The 20,082-nt window shown below is 37.5% G+C and overlaps 1 protein-coding gene across 4 annotated transcripts in view; it reads right to left on the reverse strand.

The window, feature by feature from the left end:
- Positions 1 to 3,630: 3,630 nt before the first annotated feature.
- The window catches only part of SNX16 (sorting nexin 16), a 28,565-nt gene continuing 12,113 nt past the window's right edge, over positions 3,631 to 20,082 (reverse strand). For all 4 annotated transcript variants that reach the window (XM_057426141.1, XM_057426140.1, XM_057426143.1 and 1 more), the window contains 5 exons: positions 18,064 to 18,212; positions 11,942 to 12,011; positions 7,506 to 7,642; positions 5,699 to 5,815; positions 3,631 to 5,427 (listed from right to left, as the gene is read on the reverse strand). In XM_057426141.1, the coding sequence (XP_057282124.1) occupies positions 5,322 to 5,427; positions 5,699 to 5,815; positions 7,506 to 7,642; positions 11,942 to 12,011; positions 18,064 to 18,212 (579 nt within the window). In that variant the 3' untranslated portion in view covers positions 3,631 to 5,321. The remainder of the gene's footprint in view (positions 5,428 to 5,698; positions 5,816 to 7,505; positions 7,643 to 11,941; positions 12,012 to 18,063; positions 18,213 to 20,082) is intronic.

The following is a 20,082-nucleotide window of genomic DNA, read 5'->3' on the forward strand; positions in this document are numbered from 1 at the left end:
CTAATCAGATGAGCAACAACACCCACTGGCAGGAGACCCACGCTGGTGGTTTCTGCACTGTGGGGGGTGATCTCGTCTCTGATGATGCATGTTCCCGTCTCCTGAAGCCAAAGGGTTCGGCTCTGGCTAGCAGTGACAGCATTTTTGAGATCTAAATTATTACTCAGGGCTACCACTCCCACTTCCAAGTCTACTCTTTCTCCAGAGCCACTGCTTGCAGCTTGGGATCTTTACAAGCCATACCAGAACTCCAGCCTGGGCTGGATGCTGTGATACCTTAATGAGATAGAAAAGGCACAAGCCACAGGAACAGGGACAGGAAGAGGGTGAGGATCTGTGTCACACATGAGACATGCATTGCAGACTACTTTCTGCCTGTTGGTCGGAGGTTAAAGGTATAAAAAGGGAGCAGCTTCACCAGTTGAGCTAGAACATCATAAGCTTTCCTGTATTATAATTTTACCATCAGGTGCTGTTCTGTTGCAGAAAGACTTCATGCTAACATTGTTCGTTATCGGTTAAGTAGGAATGACCTACACATTAGGCTTTTTGATGTATCCAACTAAACAGTTACATTTGAGGACTTTGTAATTTTGGCCATTTGTGTTTCCTTCAGCCTTCCCCTTACCTTGCCATAACAGCGAGAAACACTTGTCCTTCAGAAACACCTTGTCTGTGCATATCCTGTGCTCTGGGCAGCCAAAATGTAACCCTGACTGGCCCTTGTTAAACAGGGTTCCTCAACTTGAGTATCACTTTATGATGCTGATAAAAAAATGCAGTTTCAGGCTTTAAAATGTGCCCACCAGAATAAAAAAACGCTCCACATGCGATGTATGCAGTTATGCTTGGACACATCTAGTGACAGCATTTTCCTGACTCTGGAAGAACCATCAGAGCAGTTCTGACTTCACCAACCCAAGGAGAAATTTCAAGAGAAACATTTCCTATTCCAGTATAACACCTAAGATAAGCAACTGCACAACAATCCATAAACTAACAGTGGGATATAGATGGCAGTCACTGTTACTCTAAGGGGGGATGATGTTTGTCATTTATATCTATTACAAGATACGAACACAGTTGCATCAGAAATAGAAGATAAGTCAAACTTTGAAAGAAGATTGGAAACCTTTAACAATAGCCTTAGCTCAATTGTTTTCCTTGCAACACACAACCTGAGAAGGACTGAATACAAAAGGTTGCCCTTTGAAACAAGGCGAGGATAAAGGTGAAAGATGAAAGTGGTTTCTGAATGTGTTGAGATAACACGGAACCTAAACCACTCACAACGCAGTAACCAACATTTAGTGGAGAACTGATTCTGGTGAGCAAATGATTGAATGAATTTTCACTTTCGAAGGGGAAAAAATCCTCAAGTACGGACAAGGCAAGTCCCTCTCTTATCTGCCTTTCCCACTCCATCATCTTCTCCTTCAGCTAGGAGGTTAGGATCCTATGCATTTAAAATGCCATGAAGGTGAGAAGTAAAAATGTAGACAAAGGATTCCCCTGATCAGTACATGGAGACTGCTCATCTGGAACACAGACTGTTGAAGAGAGACGTGCTTTGGATACAGCTGCACTATCAGTTCTCCAAGTTCAAAGTTAAAAAAAACAATGGATGTGAGGATGCAGTTCAGTTACTCAGCATCCCTTAAAGTAAGTCCTTTTTCTCACAGGAAAAGTACATGTGTAGCTTTGAATGTTGGCTCTCTCTGGCAATCTAAATGCACTGATCTCTGGGACAAAGATTTAGCTAAAATGTAGAAAGGAATGATAAGAAGAAGGAACCCTAGACCTGGTATTCTGTAAAGGGAGTGCTTCCTACAAGATTCTTCCCTTCCTTGGTGATTCCTCACCTTGAACTACTTACCTGTGTTACCTGACATTTCTTAAAAGAAATGAGAAATGATTGCAGCAGCAGCAGCAACTTGAGACTCTTCAGAATTCCTCCTCCAGAACTGTGTAGTAGAGCCAGCTGTAGCGTAGAAAAAAAAAACCACCACAAACCAAACAAAACCTCCTAAGACTTCCTTCAGAAAGTTGCATTTGTTATCAGCTCTACTAGAAATGAAACTTTCTGGCAGCACAATTGCTATTGCTTCAGAGCTACATTTCATCAAAGGAACAGAAACCACAGAGCAAGAAATCAAACTACTTCATGGTCTACTCAGAGGCACAGAGTGAAACCAATTTAGGTCAGGTAGAGCCTAAGAGCAGGAGCTTTCCATGTCCCTTTTCCCTGCAGCTATGACCATTGCAACAGTCCCATTGCATCTCTTTGTTGCTTAACACAAGGAGGTGAGGACAATGGTCTCCTGGAAAACACCCGGTGTAGGCTGTTCTCTCCTACAGCTGTCAAGTGCAGTTTGGTGAATTAGTGAATTTGCTCCTTTCCTTGAGCTGGTTCAATGGGATTGTTGTACTCGCAGAAACTAGTGGCTGTTGCAGTGGGAAAGGTATGAAGTGGGAGTTTTATCAGGGCTCATTCTTGAGTAAATACTAGTCAGCATTTTAGTTGATTTAGGAGCATGCATAACAAATGATGAGAAGTGGTGTGGGCAGGCTGCAAGTGCTTTGGAAGAGAAAAAAATCCTGCCAGATTATTAAACTTAAGATGTATTTAAAAATTTAAACCAGTAAGGTTAAGGTGGATACAATGTATTAAAATCTAACACTAAGGGAAAAACCAACATTGCAAATCAGTGGTTGAACTATTAAAACAATTACCTCTGGAATGATTTAGCTACAATAGAAAAGAACAAAGTGCAATTCTTGTAATCAGCTCACTCTGCTACAATTCCAGTGTGAATCCTCCTCTGCTCCTTGCGAGGAGCACAGAACTGCACTGTCACATTCTCATGAATGAAATAATTGAAAGTTGGCTGCTTCTGAACTAAAACTGCAGCAGCGAGTGAAATGAGAAGGAAGTGGGTGGAAAGTAGTGCCAGAATGGGAGCAAGTGCACCAGAAAAAGATCAATATGGGATGAATGCCCCTTGATCAGAGCGTTCAAGGGCACCGTGGGTTGTATACCTCAACTTGTGCATGTCCTTTTTGGGGCAGGAAAACCATGTATTAACCAGTGACATACTCCAAGTGATACCACATGGCTGGTGAACAAACGCATGTTTTTCAGCCCAGTTTCATTAAAGATCAAGATCCCCCTAAACATAAAAATGTCTGTTCATGCTATTAAATATTCTGGATCAGCAAAACATCTTATAAGCCTTAAAGACACAACAAAATTTCCATTCCTTTGTTCTCTTATGACTGAACTGTAAGTTATATTAATGCCTTCTTTAGTGACTAGGTTTACAGATTTACCTGAAGTACTCTAGAAACACCTAGCATGTATGATCCAAGCACCTTTTCAGTGTTTTAAAAATATTTATAGAATCACAGAATGGTTTGGGTTAGAAAGTACCTTAAGATCATCCTGTTCCAATCCCCTGCCATGGGCAGCGACACCTTGCACTAGAGCAGGTTGCCCAAACACCCGTCCAACCTGGCTTTACGTTCTGCAGTTTCACCTTCTAACCTTCCCTCCTAACACTATTTTAAAATACAGAGTTCAATCTTCAAGTATGTAAGTGATGTTTGACAAAAAGATTCATGAATTCTCAATAAGGTGTCAAAACTTTATTGAATTCACTTGACATCTGTGAGGATTCATGTAGAATATTAAAAAAGATCAGTTCCTTTTTAATCTTCAGGTACAGCAAGTTTTCTGGTGTCATTACAGCATTGGCATTCTTTTTCATGGAGACATTTTTGGTACAAACAGAATGCAGACCAAAGAGTAACTAGGAAATCACTGAGGTAAAAACGTCTCTAATAGTATTTTTATCCTTTACTAGACAAGGCATTGAACGTTTTTTCCTATAATGGAAAAAAGAAGACAGGTGTTTTATCCATAGCTTTATTTTACCAGGAAGGTTTATACAGTTCTGCATAAAGGTCATTGTATGCACAGCCTGAAGTACAAAGCTCCCTTTGAAAACTCCAGCACAAAGACACTGCATATTGACAACATTAAACAGCAATGTGGTGGTATAGGGTGAAAAAAAACAGATTAAAACAAACCAGCATTCTTCCTATTGAAAAAGCAGAATAAAACAAGGCACTTTCAGTAAATAAGTGAAGAACAGAAACAAGCTGTATCAAAGGTTCCACAGAACTGACCCAGAGCACTGTAACAAAATTCTGCAGTAATGAACAAGTAAAATACAAAAAGGCACTGCATAATCCTCTCCCTGCAACTCCCCTTTCTCAACCGATTAGCCAACTGAACTTGGCACAATGGAGTTTTAATTATAAAGTGCATCTCCTGTCTTAATACATTTTGAAAAATAGGCTATAGAACACATGTAGAATTATCCCCATGTGTTCAATATATTGAAACAAAAATACATTGCAACTAGATTCAATCTAGTTATGAACTGTGCAGGAAAAAAATATGGCTTCTTTACAAGTCTTTCAATAACCTCCACATAATCTGGAATATTTTTAAACAAACATGAATGCATTAACAAGATGGTAAGAGGTAGTGTTTCAAGTAAAAGGCAAACTCACCAATTTTATTGTTACATGGGTATATAGCAAAGGTATCCCAGATTTTCAAAGCAGCATGACCAAACAAAGTATTACAGCATGCTCTCTTGGGATGAAACTACACAGTGTTTTGGGGGTCTCATATTAGTTTCTTCAGCAAAAATGACCAGGCTTCTTAATATGTCCAACTACAATCCCATTTCGTAAGTACTCTTCTCTTGGTACTGTCAGGGTTCCTATTGCATTGGATTAAAATTTCCAGAGAAATATCCTTCAACTTTAGAATTTAAAACCAACATATTCTACATTCTTATTAAACAAAAGATGAGTCTCTTTTTACTTCAACAACATTAATTTATGGCTATAAGAATATGAAAACACAAATATCAAACAGATGAACACATCAAGAGTATCACATCAGTGGCAACAGATGACATGCTAGTTAGATGGTTGGTGATTCAATGTGAAACTTTTGTCACCCTGCTAGGGAAGTCAGCCAAATTGTGTATGTACACGATCTAAACTTCAGCGGATTTTAGCCCTTATTAGACTTTAATATATTAAATATATAAAGGCTAGATAAAAACTGAAATCAAAGCAGCAATGGGTATATTTCTTATGTTAATAATTTGTAAAATTTATGTAAACATTCAGTATGTGCATTCTTGCTCTTTGCTGTAAATTCTTCACAGCTACTCTATACCCTACCCAAAGAGTATGTCCCAAACGTGAAGCTTTCCCAGGTACCAGCAGCTGCTACTGATCTATTCTTCATCAGCAGTATATGCTACTTCAGCAACTTCAATTTCTGGTACAGAATTTTCAGGCAAAGAGCCACTCCAGCATGCATCATGGTTCTCTTTATCTGAGCTGCAACAACAGATCAATAATAAGTTTTGCCAAATGGAAACTAACATGATTCTCCATAGTAATTTTATGCTGTCAATCCACATAACATTAATATAGCTTGTTCAACTTATCACTTATTCCAGATCTAAAATTATCTATCCTGAAGGCCTTTATGCATCACAGAGGTGCATTAAAATGCTGAATTCCTCAGCTGTGCAGGATTCATGCAAGAGCAAGCATTTAAAAATATACTTTAAGAAAAAAGAAATATAAATAAAATAATAGTATTTACCAGCTGTCCTCACCCAGGGTCCCCTGGTCTGCTTCTACTGCAGAAGACTCTACTTCACCACTGCACTCACTTCCTTCTCCTGACATTTGACGAGTCATTTTTCCTAAAGATAAATCCCTACAACAAATAAGAAGAGAGTACCACCAATCCATTACAGGAAACATTCATTACTGAAAAGCTGTTTGATGAATTTTAAACTTCACAGTTTCTGGGAACATACCAATGTCACTCCTACATATTTCATTTCCTTTATTACTACAGGGGTACAGGGCTTTTACTGAATAGCTATTTAAACAGTTTATTTGCTCCAGTTGCTTATTCCTAAACTAAATGAAATCCTCTGGTGGGAACACAATTTAGTAGCTTTAAAAAATTCGAGTCTTGGAGGAGTGATTGTGACTTTAGGTAAGAAATTACAAGCAGATGATCTAAGCCACACAGGTTGCCTAAATGGTAGAAGGATTATAGCCAAAACACAGTCAGAAGGAAGAAAGCCAGTTTGGCAAAAAGATTTCGTCAACAATTTCACATACTAAATTTCAGAGCAGTACATTTTCCCATTAATAATCAATGGGAAGTTGTGGATGCTCCATCCCTGGAAGTGTTCAAGTCCAGGTTGGATGGGGCTTTGAAGAACCTGGTCTAGAGGAAGATGTTCTTGTCTGTGGCAGGGGGATTGGATCTAGATGAAATGTAAGGTCTCCTCCAATCCAAACCATTCTGTGATTCTGTGCTCAAGAAAACTTCTTTTTAACTGCAACACACATGGGCAGCCTGACTCGCCTGGCTACAACAGAAACAGGGGTGTGCAAAACTTAAAAAATAAAAATAAATTTGTTTCCAATGTATTGCCCTTTGTGGAAAACATGCATTTATTTAGTGCTAAAAGCTGCCATCTGAACTGGAAAGAAAAGCTTGTGAACAATTTTGTTTTGAAAGTGATACTACTATATTTCACCCCCTTTTAAAATTAACTACTACTGTTTCTATAGTTTCGCTTTAATGCATACATTTTAAATAATACCTCAACAGTATTCTCTAACATGATTACTGGCCTATGTTTGGGCCAAATCCAGCATATGTAAAGGACTGCAAGTCTGATGCCTTGTTTGACTGTCCTCTCCTACCTCATACACATTTTAGACACCTTTACTTAAGAACATACAGGCAGAAGATCCTTAATTTTTTTTGGGCCATCAGATCAAAATTCCACTTCAGTGAGGCCAAAAAAGAGATCTTTTTATTTTGTGTGAAATTGTCATCAGACAAACAGAAGTTCTTAAACAAGGATCATGGATTTACTTGTAACTTTTACAACTAAAATTCACAGTTATTTTCCATCAAGACTGCAGACACTACTTGGCTGACTTTCAATAATTTTAAGTGTCTGGGAAGCTTTCAAGGTGTTTGTCTTCAGGGAAAGCACTGAAGAAATCTTCTTTTGCTACTCATGCCTTCTTATTTTAGTCACACAGAATTTCCTATTGTGGCATTTTAGCCAAATGCAAGTTATTTCACTTTTATTGACTATTCCACTATTTAAGCCAGCATTAAGTCATAACTTCATCATCACACAGGGGAAGTAACTACTTTTAGAGGGAAAAGATGAGACAACAGCTTCTCATTTGTACTAAAGAACAGCTATTTAGCCATCATATGAGAAAGAGCCTACTGAAAACAGTGTTTTGCGTCTGGTTATGTAGGGAAAACTGTTTCCAGGAATACAGTTAAAGCTCGCGCTTGTGACTATATAGAGAAAATGTCTCCATGGAAAGAAATTCCTAAAACCCATGACATTTCTACATACCTAATTCTCCTTTCAACAGCATCTATATGAAGTTGCTTTTCATGTAACAATTTCTTCAGCGACTCAACCTCCCTTTGTTTCTCAAGCAGTTCTTTTTGTAGACGGTAATTTGTTTCCTCCAGAGTTTCACAGAAAGCCTAAAAGACAAATTTAAGAACATCTTCCCTTTAACTTCAGTGCCCTGTCTTTATTATTTTTCCTTTAGATATATCAACCTGTAACAGAATTGTACCCGCTTTTCTTCATATTATTATAAAGAGCTATATAAACTTGAAAAAAAAAGTTCTGTCATCAATAAAACAATGCTGCTTTGTTTTGAACAGTGAATTTATTATGCTAAACTGCAACACAAATAATTTACACAAGAGAAACTTCAGAAAGAGGCTTCTTGCCTTTTATGTGCCTTCCCTAATTCTGAACTGTTGTAATGTTCCACCTACATGGAACGTCAGCTGAACTCCCTACTCCCTTTTCCCCTCATATAAGCTTTGCTTTCACATGACTCAGAAGTCAATTTTAAAGCATTTAATTATTCCCAAGATGCTAGGAGTATTAGGATAAAGTGCATGTTCCTCCCAGGATAAAGACAAAGTTTTCCAGCTCTGTACCAAACACCTGTTACTAATATGAAACCATTAGTCAGAAGACCAATACAAAATCATTTTGAAATCAAATGCTAACAACAGTAACTACTCAACCATGACAAGTATGTTGTGTTACCCTGTTAAGCATGACACATCTATGTAGTACACCCTGACAAATTTGACTAGTGAGCAATCCTAAAACTTAATGTGAAGAGCCAACGTGTCATGCAGCACTCACCGAATGCAGGAAGTGACAGAAGCATTGGCATAGAGCCTGCTGATCTATTACTGGAAACAGCATATCTACCACCAGTAATGGCAATTCTGATTTAATAATTTACACATTCTCACTAAATAAGACCCATGCAGGAGGCTTTCTTGGCTTAACACTACATGCAACTAACCAGTAATTCACAGAGTCCTCTGAATACAAACATTTTATATGAGCTCAATTAAGAACATTTTAATAAAGTTTTAAAATGAGCTATCAAGAAGATACTATTCTTTGTTTTAACTGAAGCAGACTTACCAACTCCTTGAAAATGTTAAGTTTTCCTGTAATTACAGAATTCAAAAAAATTTTGATTTTTTTGCATTGAGTTCTAATTTATTTTATTGACTCAGAGAGCAAATTTATCTTTGTTGCCAGGCACTGAAGACCAACCATCAGTTAAACCACAGCTTTATTCATATCCAGTAGAGCCAAACAATGCAATCCATTCTTCACCAAGCATTTTTAGTGATCGCTTTAGCAATCAGTCTGGTTAAGCAGTCATCCGGTTTCATCCAAGCCAATTAAGTGACTTCTAGTGTATTTTGCAAAACTGTTAAGGTTGCTGGTGGCCTAAATGAAAGGTAACCATTATTTCCTTAAAAATACAATTAAATTATACTGCTTCTACTTTTAGACTTTATCCACATGCAAATTTCCCTATTCACAGAATAACAAAAAAAAAAAAATAATCCACAGGTCTTGGAAACTGTTTCATTTTTCTATACCAGAACTGAACAAAGCCTTTCACAAAAACTCATCTCTAACTGCAATCTGTGTATCAGCTGCCCAAGGAAAGGAAGTCTCTTCAAAACAGAGTAAGAAAACATCAGTATATTCCGAAGGATGCCATAATAGCAGAAAGGTGAACCAAAGCTGAAGATGAGCTATCAGGAAATTGTCTGTAATCTTGCTCCTTGAAGAGCTGAACACCTGGAGTCTGTACAATTCGAATACCCAGGTGCGACCAATTTTCCCTTAAAGTCCTGAAAGAGTAACAGAACTAGGACAGCTGGAAAAGAGCTTTGTTTCCTTCTTCAGTGGACCGTGAAACACAGATGGCTGTCAAAGGACCTGTGGAAAGAGTTACCAAAGGTATGATGCCAAAAAAAATGGATTAATAGAATAGACACAAACTAAAATGAAGATACCCATATTTTGCAATTCTTTTAATGATAACAGTAAGGCAAAACAGGAGCAATTTTTGTGATACCTTTAAATATGAACCCCAGGAATATGTACGTGAACCACAATGTTCTTGTCCTGTACTTGCACGTTGTTTGGGGAAAGAAAAAGGCAAGGGATATGTACATGTATTTCTGATATGTAGTAGTTTGGGATCCTTAACAGGCAGGAGTGGGGCAAAAAGCAGGACAACCATGGATTTCAGGTGAGCAGACTTTAATCTCTTCACAAATCTGCTTGGAAGGAAGAAACCATGGGAAAACACCTTGGAGAGAACAGCTGTCTAGGAGAGCTAGCTGCTGTTCAAGCATCACCACCTTCAAGCTCAATAAAAGTCTAGATCAACGAGCAGGAAGTCAAGCAAAGGTTGCAGGAAGCCTGTAAGGATGAGCAAGGAACTCCTAACTCAACTCAGATGTAAAAAGCCAGTGTACTAGTGGTGGAAGCATGCAGAGGTGACCCAGCAGTACAGGGCTGCTGTCTGATCTTACAAGGACAGGGTTAAGAAAGTAAAGGCCAACCTGGAGCTGAACTTGGCAAGGCATGTGAGAAGAAACAAGAAAGGATTCTACAAGTACATAATTAACAAAAGGAAGACCAGTGAAACCATGGACCTGCTTCCAAACTGAGTGAGTGAGCTTGTGACAAATCACACCAAAAAGGTTAAGGTACTCGATGCCATCTTTGCCTGTCTTCAGTGTTAAGACTAGCCTTCAGGAATCCCAGACCTCTGCAACCAGAGGGAAAGACAAGGAAGGGGAAGACAAACTTACTCACAGTGTTGGGGGACAAGACAAACTGGACATACTTAAGTCCATGGGACATGACAGGTTTCACCTGTGGGTGTTGAGGTGCAGTCAGGGAGCGACCTGACTAAGCTCCAGCTTGTTGTCCACCAGGACCTCAGGTCTCAGGATTCAAATACCATAAACAAAGATAATTAAGGGGCTTAAGCATCTTTCATGTGATAAACAGGAGTGAGCTGAAACTCTTCAGTCTGGAGAAGAGAAGGTTCAGGGTGACCTTATCAATGGGAGGGAATGAAGAAGAGAGGCACAGACTTCTCAGTGGTGCTCACTGACAGGACAGGAGACAATGGGCACAAATTAAGACCCAGGAAATTCAATCTGAACACAGAAACCATTTTTACTGTGGCAGTGATCAAAAACTGAAGCTGGCTGCACAGAGAGGTTGTGAATTCTCTGCAGAATATTCAAACCTGACTGGACATGGTCCTGGGCAAGCTGCAGCAGCTGACCTTGCTCAAGCAGAAGGGCTGGACTAGATGATCTCAAGAGGTCTCTTCCAACTTCAACCACTCAGTAATAAAGTGGGCTAGCCCTTGGAGACCAGAATTTTATGACAGCTCTCTCTAGCAACTTTACAGAAATGGTTAACAGCCAAAATTACACCAGCACAGCTATTTTAATAGTTTATCTAAATTCCCATGGTGGAAGAATAACCCTGAGATTTCACCACTGAACACATAATCAAAGTATCAATGAAAGCATCACTTAAGTTTCTCACTTATCTGAACAAATAATTCCTTTAATTTTTATTAATTTTCATCAACTTAAATAGCTATAATGAAAAATATTTGTACAGAAATCAAATATGAGCTTGTAACACAAAAAAAAAACAAAACCAAAAACCCAACAAATCCTTCAATTACACACAGTAATGTAACAAGAGCCAAGGCACTCCCACTTGCATGCAAAACAAACTGGTAAATATAAATTTAGTTGGAGGAGTACCGCTCAACATTCATAGTTTCTATAGTATTAACAAGGTATGTGCAATTCTAAAACATTCATATTCTCTAAAGTAAGAAAACTAAGACCATTTGCTCTAGACAGACTTGACACAGCTTTGCATGCCAGTGAAACTTACTTCTCACATACCAGGCTGCAGCCTACAGTATTATTTGTTCAGTGTGCTCATATGCATGTTGAAAGGCTGCTGCTTTACTACACTACTTGACACTACTAAATAGAACAATTTTTTTGTAGTCAGAATTAATCCTTTCATTACATTTCATAGCAAGAAACATTTTATTGCAAGACCCGAAGTCTAAGGTATAGGCATTGAGACAATGTGTTGAACATAAACCTACAAAACCTATCTTTATATTTGGTAGTTGCCTTAAAAACAAGTTTCACCCACTGGTCATAAAAGGGAACAAGGAAGAGATCACACCTTGGGACAGAGATGAAGTACAGCAGTCAAAGATTACAGTATGCACCAATAATTAGACTGTCAGTTTTACAAATACATCTATGTGCAAATTTTTGTGATAGAAATTAAAGCTTCCACTCCCTACTACTCAGCAGATTTTACAATATTCTGGCAACAACTGCCTTTTGCATTCTGTTTTTATCATACTACATAGCACTTACCCTGCTCTCTTCTAGACTGTCAAAAGGACCTGGAGGATCATCCAGACAAAGAAATTCTCTCACTGCAAGGCTTCAGCAAACAAAAGAGAGTGAATTACTTGAAATATAAAAAAAACCAACACTTAAATATGATCATACAAGGGCAGTATTTTTTTACAAGAAACAAGCACCTCTCCTCACATTCCTACGTATTCGAAATAATGTTAACAAACTATTAAATCTTTTAAGACTGTGACTTAAGTTACACAGGTACAGTTAAGAGTTCATCTAAATTTGTCAATTTAGAACATGATTTTTCAGATCTTCACAAAATTCACTGCTACACGACAACTGAAAAGCAAGTTTATCAATTCGGCACTAAAGATGTTTGAAAAATAAATGTTAGCAGATGGATGAAAAAAGCGTGCTGCTAAAATCCACATACAGATGTCTAAAGGAAGTATCAGAGGAACTAAGCATTGGTACTAAATGTGTCTCCATTTTGCTAAGATCATTGACTTATACACAGCATATTTTTCTTTATATATACACAGTATATTTTAATATATGCATATATAAAAGAATAAGAAGTGACAAGGTTAATGTGCCATGAATATACTATATAGCCATTTGCTCTTGTGAGACCTCACTTGCAGTACTGTGTACAGTTCTGGTGTCCTCAACATAAAAAGGACATGGAATTATTGGAACAAGTCCAGAGGAGGGCCACGAGGATGATCAGGGGACTGGAGCACCTCCCGTATGAAAACGGGCTGAGGAAGTTGGGGCTGTTCAGCCTGGAGGAGGCTGTGTGGAGACCTCATAGCAGCCTTCCAGTACCTGCAGGGGGCCTACAAGGATGCTGGGGAGGGACTATTCATTAAGGACTGTAGTGATAGAACAAGGGGTAATGGGTTAAAACTTAAATAGGGGAATTTTAGATTGAATATAAGGAGGAAGTTCTTTACTGTAAGGGTGGTGAGGCACTGCAATGGGTTGCCCAGGGAAGCTGTGAATGGTCCATCCCTGGTGGTGTTCAAGGCCAGGTTGGATGAAGCCCTGGGTGACATGGTTTAGTGTGAGGTGTCCCTGCCCATGGCAGGGGGGCTGGAACTAGATGATCTTAAGGTCCTTTCTCACCCTAAGTATTCTACAATTATATGATCTCTAAACATACTTATCAAATTAATGCATTCAACTTAAAATTGTGTAAAATTGCGTAACTGATGTCATTCGCCTCTGTGCACTTTTACAAAGGCCAGAAGTATGTGTAATCCTGTGGTTTACTACAAAGTATACTGAGCATCTTGCTAATTCCATCTTCCAGGTTTAGACTACTTTTCAGAGAACTCTTCAGCATCTTCAAACATGTCTCTTCATCCAGCTTTCTAAGACTTTCCTACTCTGTTGTATTCATTCTTCCATAAATAACCTTCAATCAGAACACTGAATTCACAATTAACAAGAAGAAACTTACTCACAATTCTGTGCTTGCACTCACTACTATAAATCTTTAAATAATCTCCTAATGGAATGAATATACAGAAATGGAAGACATGAATCCAAACTAATTCCCTGTCTCTTCCTTCCACCTATGTCCCATGGGAAGGCAAGGACAGCAGGAAGTAATTTCCTGCCTTCCGCTCATTCTCTACATTTGAGGCAGACACAAAGTACAAGCACAAGAAGGTAAACTTTAACCCTGCTACCGCTCTAATCAAACAATTTCAGGTTTGGCAAGCAAAATGAGGACAACTCTTCAGCAAACACTAATCATTGATGATACTATCACTTTTATGTTTAGAAAAGCTATAAAGAATATTTACCTAAAATACCTATACTTTGTTGTTGGACTTTCATGAACCTGCTTTCACGTGCTTATTGCACAAGAACATAGAGGTGAGGTTTTTGATCAGTGGCTAGTGAGAATTCTTGTTCTAATATCCATTTTTATCTTGTCAGCCTTTACCCCATCCTGGAAAAAATTCTTCTATAATCATGATGATTCCTGTCCCCACTTAATCTGTATGACAAATGTGGAAAAACCTTCCTTTTTTCAAGTCCCCTCTGCTGTTTTATATTAATCAAATCCATGATCTGTGCAAGCCATAGCCTAAACCTGTACTAGAAAAACAGCTTCTCTCATGTACTCAAACAAGTAATAAAAAAAATCTGCTACTTAAACTAAGATTATCACTCCAATTAGCGTAAAAAATGATATAAGGTAACAGGTCATTGGTTAAATGATTAGAACATAACCTCAAGCCAAATAAAAAGTTATTCAGGCATTCAGTATATTTTCAAAGAGAAGAGCAGGTTGTTTTTTTCCTCTCCAAACAGTTTAATGTGAAGTGACCCTTTTCCAACATGATACTTAAATCCATTTTTTAATGGTCAAATTGTTCTTTTCATAAAGATGCTGAAGGAACTCACTTAAGCCTAATGCAGAAGAGCTCATTATGCAGAAACACTTCTGCTCACCATTCTTCTTCAATAACTTCATACTTATTCACCTAGCTCAGTTGAAAAACTCTAAAAGAATTTCATTTCTATATTTTGCTAGAAAATTTGTCGTGTTAATGGGTAACATTAAAATGACATAACATGCAGTAATGCTTGTGGGAGAAAACCAGAATAACCAGAAAAATAAATGTGCAGAAATATCCAATCTATATATATCAACTACTTACATCACGTCAATCCCCCCCCCTTTTGTTTTCCCTGCAGTTACTGGCAGAAAAGTGTCTCTCTTTCTAGTTTTCATAACTTCTTAGAATTGAAAACTGTAGATTCATTATTTTACATAAAGAGACCAAGAAACTTAAAGCTACGGGTCACTGAAAACATTGTTTCTTTACCTAAAACATTCACCTGATTGTATGAACATCCATTTGCAGACTATCTTTACTCAGTCTGCTCTGACCCTGCTCTCACCTCCATATGCTACATCTCTTCCTTTCATTTAACAAACAGAAGAGAGTTCTGCCTCAAAAATATAACAGAAAACTTCTACATCATGTAGCAGAGATGGCTGTACATGGTTTCTTTCTTTGCTTCATCCCATGCAAGCTGACATCCTTCTTAAGAGATATACCAGCATTAAGAAGGGCAGCAAGGGGCAGTGCAGCACACAGACAAGACTCAACAGCTGATGAGTTCCTCCCTTTCAAGCTGGTTCTTACAGAGGGTGGAGGCAGAGGAGAGCTGTATCATCTATATAAAGCCAGATGACAATTCTGTTTAGCAGGTTAAACTCTTCTCCTCCTTTGTGGATTATATGCAATTTTCTCAAATGCATTAAACTCTGGGAGGATTTTAATTTGATCTTTCACTGAATCTTCAATACAAGGCAAAATAGGAGAACAAATCCATAAACCACAGACCTGTAATTTAGTGACCTACCTACCATCATCCTACATTTTATCTTTAAACTACTTTATGCAGCTAGGTTTATTAAAAAAATAGGTATACCAAATGAGGTCTCCTATCCCTGAAAGGTAATTTCCCACTGCCAATATGTCTCAGTGATAATACAGTACATAAAAAAAATGAGAGAGACTTCGGTGCAACCCAAGCAGTTTGATTTATTTGGAAAACTGCAGTAGTAAATGGTGAGCTTTTAAGGAGGAAGCAGGGTCATATGCTTACCACTACTCATGTAAAGTGCAAATACTAATTTCCATTAATAGTAACTTTTACTCTTTCATAATTGGTTAAAAAATACCAGATGGCTCAAATCTCCCTAGTCTTAATCACTTCCCAAGGAATTCAACCCTTCCAGAGATCCAAACAATTGAATAAAAGCTGTACCAACAGGTCAGAGTTTTTAGTAAACTTCATGCTGAGCCTTACACAGCCAAGATCAGAATTTTCCTCAAAAACATGTTCCAATTAACTGCCTGTTCATTAACCAAAATACAAACTGATTCCACAAACAATTAAATTCCCTTTTGTATCTGACAAGCAACGCAGACCGAAAGTTTTGTAGAGGCTTTTTGCTTTAAATGACAAACTATTTTGTCCAATACTGACCACTATTAAGATACCAACAAGCTAGCTGAAATGCCAAGCTAGCTGCAACAATATGAAGCATAAATATTTCAGATCTATTCAAGCCGTCTAAAGTCCACCCTGCTCACTAGTTTACCTCCAGCAACGTAACACAAGAGACATTTAATTCCTTTCTTCTTGGCACACCTATTATTGTGTAATTTAATAATCAGGAAGCTCTTAAAGTTCTCAGCCACATATTTCATCTGTACAATCATATTTAATAGCCACTGAAGGAAAACTTCACAAGCTGATCCTAATTTCTTTTTGGAAACCATTTAAGCTTTCTGCCTCTGACATCTCACAACAAAGCTTCGTAAGTGTGACATACCTAGAGATGACTATGAATCATGCATAATATTAACATTCTTTACTCACCTTCGCTATCCCCTTGATGATTTCATATGCCCTGTTCAGCCAGCCCTTTCCCAAGACAACAGACTATAGAAAACAGAACTCTTGTTGCAGGAAAGCTTGTCTGTGGCTTCACCTGTTCCTGCTTGCTTTCTCTGTACTTCTAGCAGACACTCTTTTGAAACAGAATCCTGTGCTTTATCACTGGACTATATGAAAGTGCAATTCAGATTCCCACAGCAGTAACATCTTTTTTTTCCCCCTTAAGTTCCTCTTTGACAATTTTTATGCAACTTTTTGATTACTGCTGAACACTGAACTGATTCAGAAAACTGTAATACCACCAATAATCTTCCAGGTTGTAAGAGACAACTGAATTTATGATTCTTTATGTACGTACTTACTGTCATTTTGCACTTCACGACATGAAAACTAACATTAGTCACTCAGTGGCTCAGGATCCTTCTCCAGTACTTCATAATCTCGTTGTTTGTTCCTTTGTCCAGATAACTTACAGATATTGTGAACATCTGTGTCCATAGCTGTAATCCAGCATCCATATGCAATATGGAAATTTCCACAATCCTTCTCCCTTGCCTTTCAACCATTTTATACAAGCTCCCTCATAACTACTCGTTAAATTTCCCTCTGCAAAAGACATTATTGCTTTTCCCAGTATTATTTTTATTTACCTGCTTACCACTTTGGGTTTATTACAAGCAGTACCAAATGTCAGACTTACTTAATCTCTAGTTTCCAGACTCAACAGTCAAGCACTTTATAAAAAGGTGCCAAATGCAGTAATACACATTCTACTAAAAAGTAAAGTAGATGCAAGCATTATACGGTCTCACTCCACGGCTCAGCAATTTTACATTTTAGTTCCTTTAAACTTCTTGAGAGAATGCTGTTTGCTCTAATTAATTTCTTACTCTTTGTTTGTAATGAAGCTTCAGATGAAGACAGCTAATCAGACTCATTCCTCAAAGAATTTCTGATACAGTAACCTCAATTTTTTCATTTCTCATGCTGGAAAAGGTTTTTGGAATCAACTGCTTTGCCTCTAGCAACCTGCTTACTAAAATTCTCTTTTGGTCTACACTAAAATTATTTTACATTTAATTTGCCAGAATTCCAGCTTTGGAAGAAAAAATGATATTGTCCAAAGAGACTTCTGTACTTTGCTGCTTAAATATATTCTATTTCTTAGACTCTAAAGCCTTTTTTGATTTGTGGATTACATTTACTTATGTGAAGCAATCTGTAAAGGTATTTCTATTATCTGTATTTACATGATGTCATGTAAATTAAAAACCTTTAGTTTAATATGCATTTTAAGAACTAATTACATAATAGTGTAGGTACTTTACATTATGAGAGCCTAACATTTTATCTTAATATAAATTAACAATATGTCAACTCTATGTTTAGTACAGAGAACTTCCATGTTCTAGAAGTAAACATGTTTTAGAAGTAAACATGATATTAGTCTAATATTTTAAATATTACAGCTTTTAGCTAGTCGTTAACCATGTGCAATTTGTTTTTTTTGCTTAGGTTAAGATGGGATTAATTTAATAGAACACTAAATAATTCACATGACCAAACTCACAACATGAATGTTAATGAAATTCCTCATAAGTTGCTCAAAGATACACTGCTAGAGTCTAGGAGCTTACATTACGAGTTCGGACACAAAAAACCCCCAACAAATCCACAAGCAAAGTTGAATCACATACCAGTTAGCAATATCTTTGTGAGCTACTAGATTCTGAAGGAATGCTTGTAGTCCCAACTGTCGATCTTCCAAGAAGTCAGGATTATAATTATCCTTGAACCAGCGCTTTGGTGGAAGGGCCAACCGAAAGCCAGGAAACATATCTTTTAGCTTGAAAGAGAAATCATAGCCAAAGAAAACCAAGAAAGAAAGTTTTGATGAAATACTGAGTTTGACACAGCACTGACTTTACTCATCACAAGATTTTTCTGTCTTCTATTAAGTTCAAGCACAAGGTAAGTCTCAACCATAAATACAATCATAATTATATCATAAATTATGGACACAGTTCTGCTACTTGCTATATTGCCTTGCATACCTCTCAAATTCATCACATAAAAATAGGAATGAAAAACTTTGCTTTGTTACTTAACATCTCTTGAGTCTGCTATCTAATGCCTCTGAGTCAGTAAATATAAGAAAACTGTATGTAAGTAAAAAGTCTCAGATGAGTAAGCATTTCAGTGGGGTTTCTGCTCGAGTATTCAGGGACAGTAGGTACTAAATAATTAAAAGCCCATTACAGACCTACAACTCATCTTTTTTTGGGAAGCTGGCAGAATAAATTACAACACTTGCATGAGGTACTTCTAGTAAAGAGTAGCTCCTTGAGCACCCAGAATATTAAAATTTTAACATGCACTGAAGTGGCTCAAACCCTGGTACTAACACGTAAAATAGTATTTTTGAGTTACTTAAATAGTAATGGGGTATACATAATGTCAGAAATACCTAGAATTTTTCTCAATGCAGAAACTGAATATACAAATGAAGCATAAGATTATGATGGGCCTGTCCAAGGATTCCAATTAATTACTTTTCTAATATACATGAAGAAGCAAAAAAAATAATTAATGCTTTCATAAAAAACAATTTTAGATTCTTTTTCTTAGAAGGTATGCTTGACAGCAAAATCACAGAGGATTTACAAACAGGAAAAAGCAAACAAGCTTTACAAAATCTAATGGTCCTCCAACTGCCACAGGAATTGTTTTAAGCTTTTTCTGAAGACAGGATCAAGCCAACGTCTGACAGGGATGTCCTGCATACAACCAATATACTTGTGTGAATGTTCCAGTGACAGAGATTCCAGAATCTGCTTTGAAAACAGTTTATATAGCTGCAAGCTAATTCTTCAGTGGGTGGCTAGTTCTTGGTATGGCAAAATTTTAGCCTTCTGACAATAAGTTTTATTTAACTACTCTTCATGGACTCACAGAAAATGCTAATGAGCAGCTCTTTCAGCAGATCTAGTTTTAAGAAAGTTAACCAGAATCTCTCTACAGAGTTTAAAGGAATAGCTACGATAGGGGATCACCCTTGCTCCTAGAGTACCATTTCACATTTTAAGAAGGGTGTTGTTTTTTTTTAACATCACAAGTATTGTATATTATGCCATTAGTACTGTATATAGCCCATGATAACTACTAGTTTCTAATTTATAGAATGGTTTGACAAAATGCTGCTCTTTATTTCTGCATTTAATTATTTCTGTTTTCCTCTTACAAATTCATCCTGATAGTAGACTCTTCCTGATATTTTTAAGTTTAGCTTTGGTCATCTGCAGTTCCATTATCTCTTACTAAGTTACCATTAGTACCCCGCATATGTAAGCATTCTTTATGCTCCACACACCCTCTTAATGAAATACTGAATAGAACTGAATCCAGAAAAGAAAACAAAATTAATTCCTGTGTTAGTTGAAGAGAGGACCACAGCTAACCATTGCTGGGTAAGGTTTTCAACCACAGGTTCCTGCTTAATGGTAATTTCACTTGTCTGGTTATGTAGATCATGTAATTTACTTCTCAGGAAAGAGTATGCCTACCCACAGATTACTCCTTTTGTGGATGAAGAGCGTATGAGAAAGCTAGCTGGTGTCAGCAGACTAATTTTCAACATCACAGTCCTGGGGCATTCTTTGTTGAACGTTCCTCAGACATAGCAGGAAAAACTGTGGGTCAGACAAGTTAAGCTGGCT

Source organism: Pezoporus wallicus, unplaced genomic scaffold (assembly GCF_028554395.1).
Source record: "Pezoporus wallicus isolate ANWC-B61680 ecotype Strahan unplaced genomic scaffold, APGP_CSIRO_Pwel_v1 contig_4131, whole genome shotgun sequence".
NCBI classification, from domain to species: Eukaryota; Metazoa; Chordata; class Aves; order Psittaciformes; family Psittacidae; genus Pezoporus; species Pezoporus wallicus.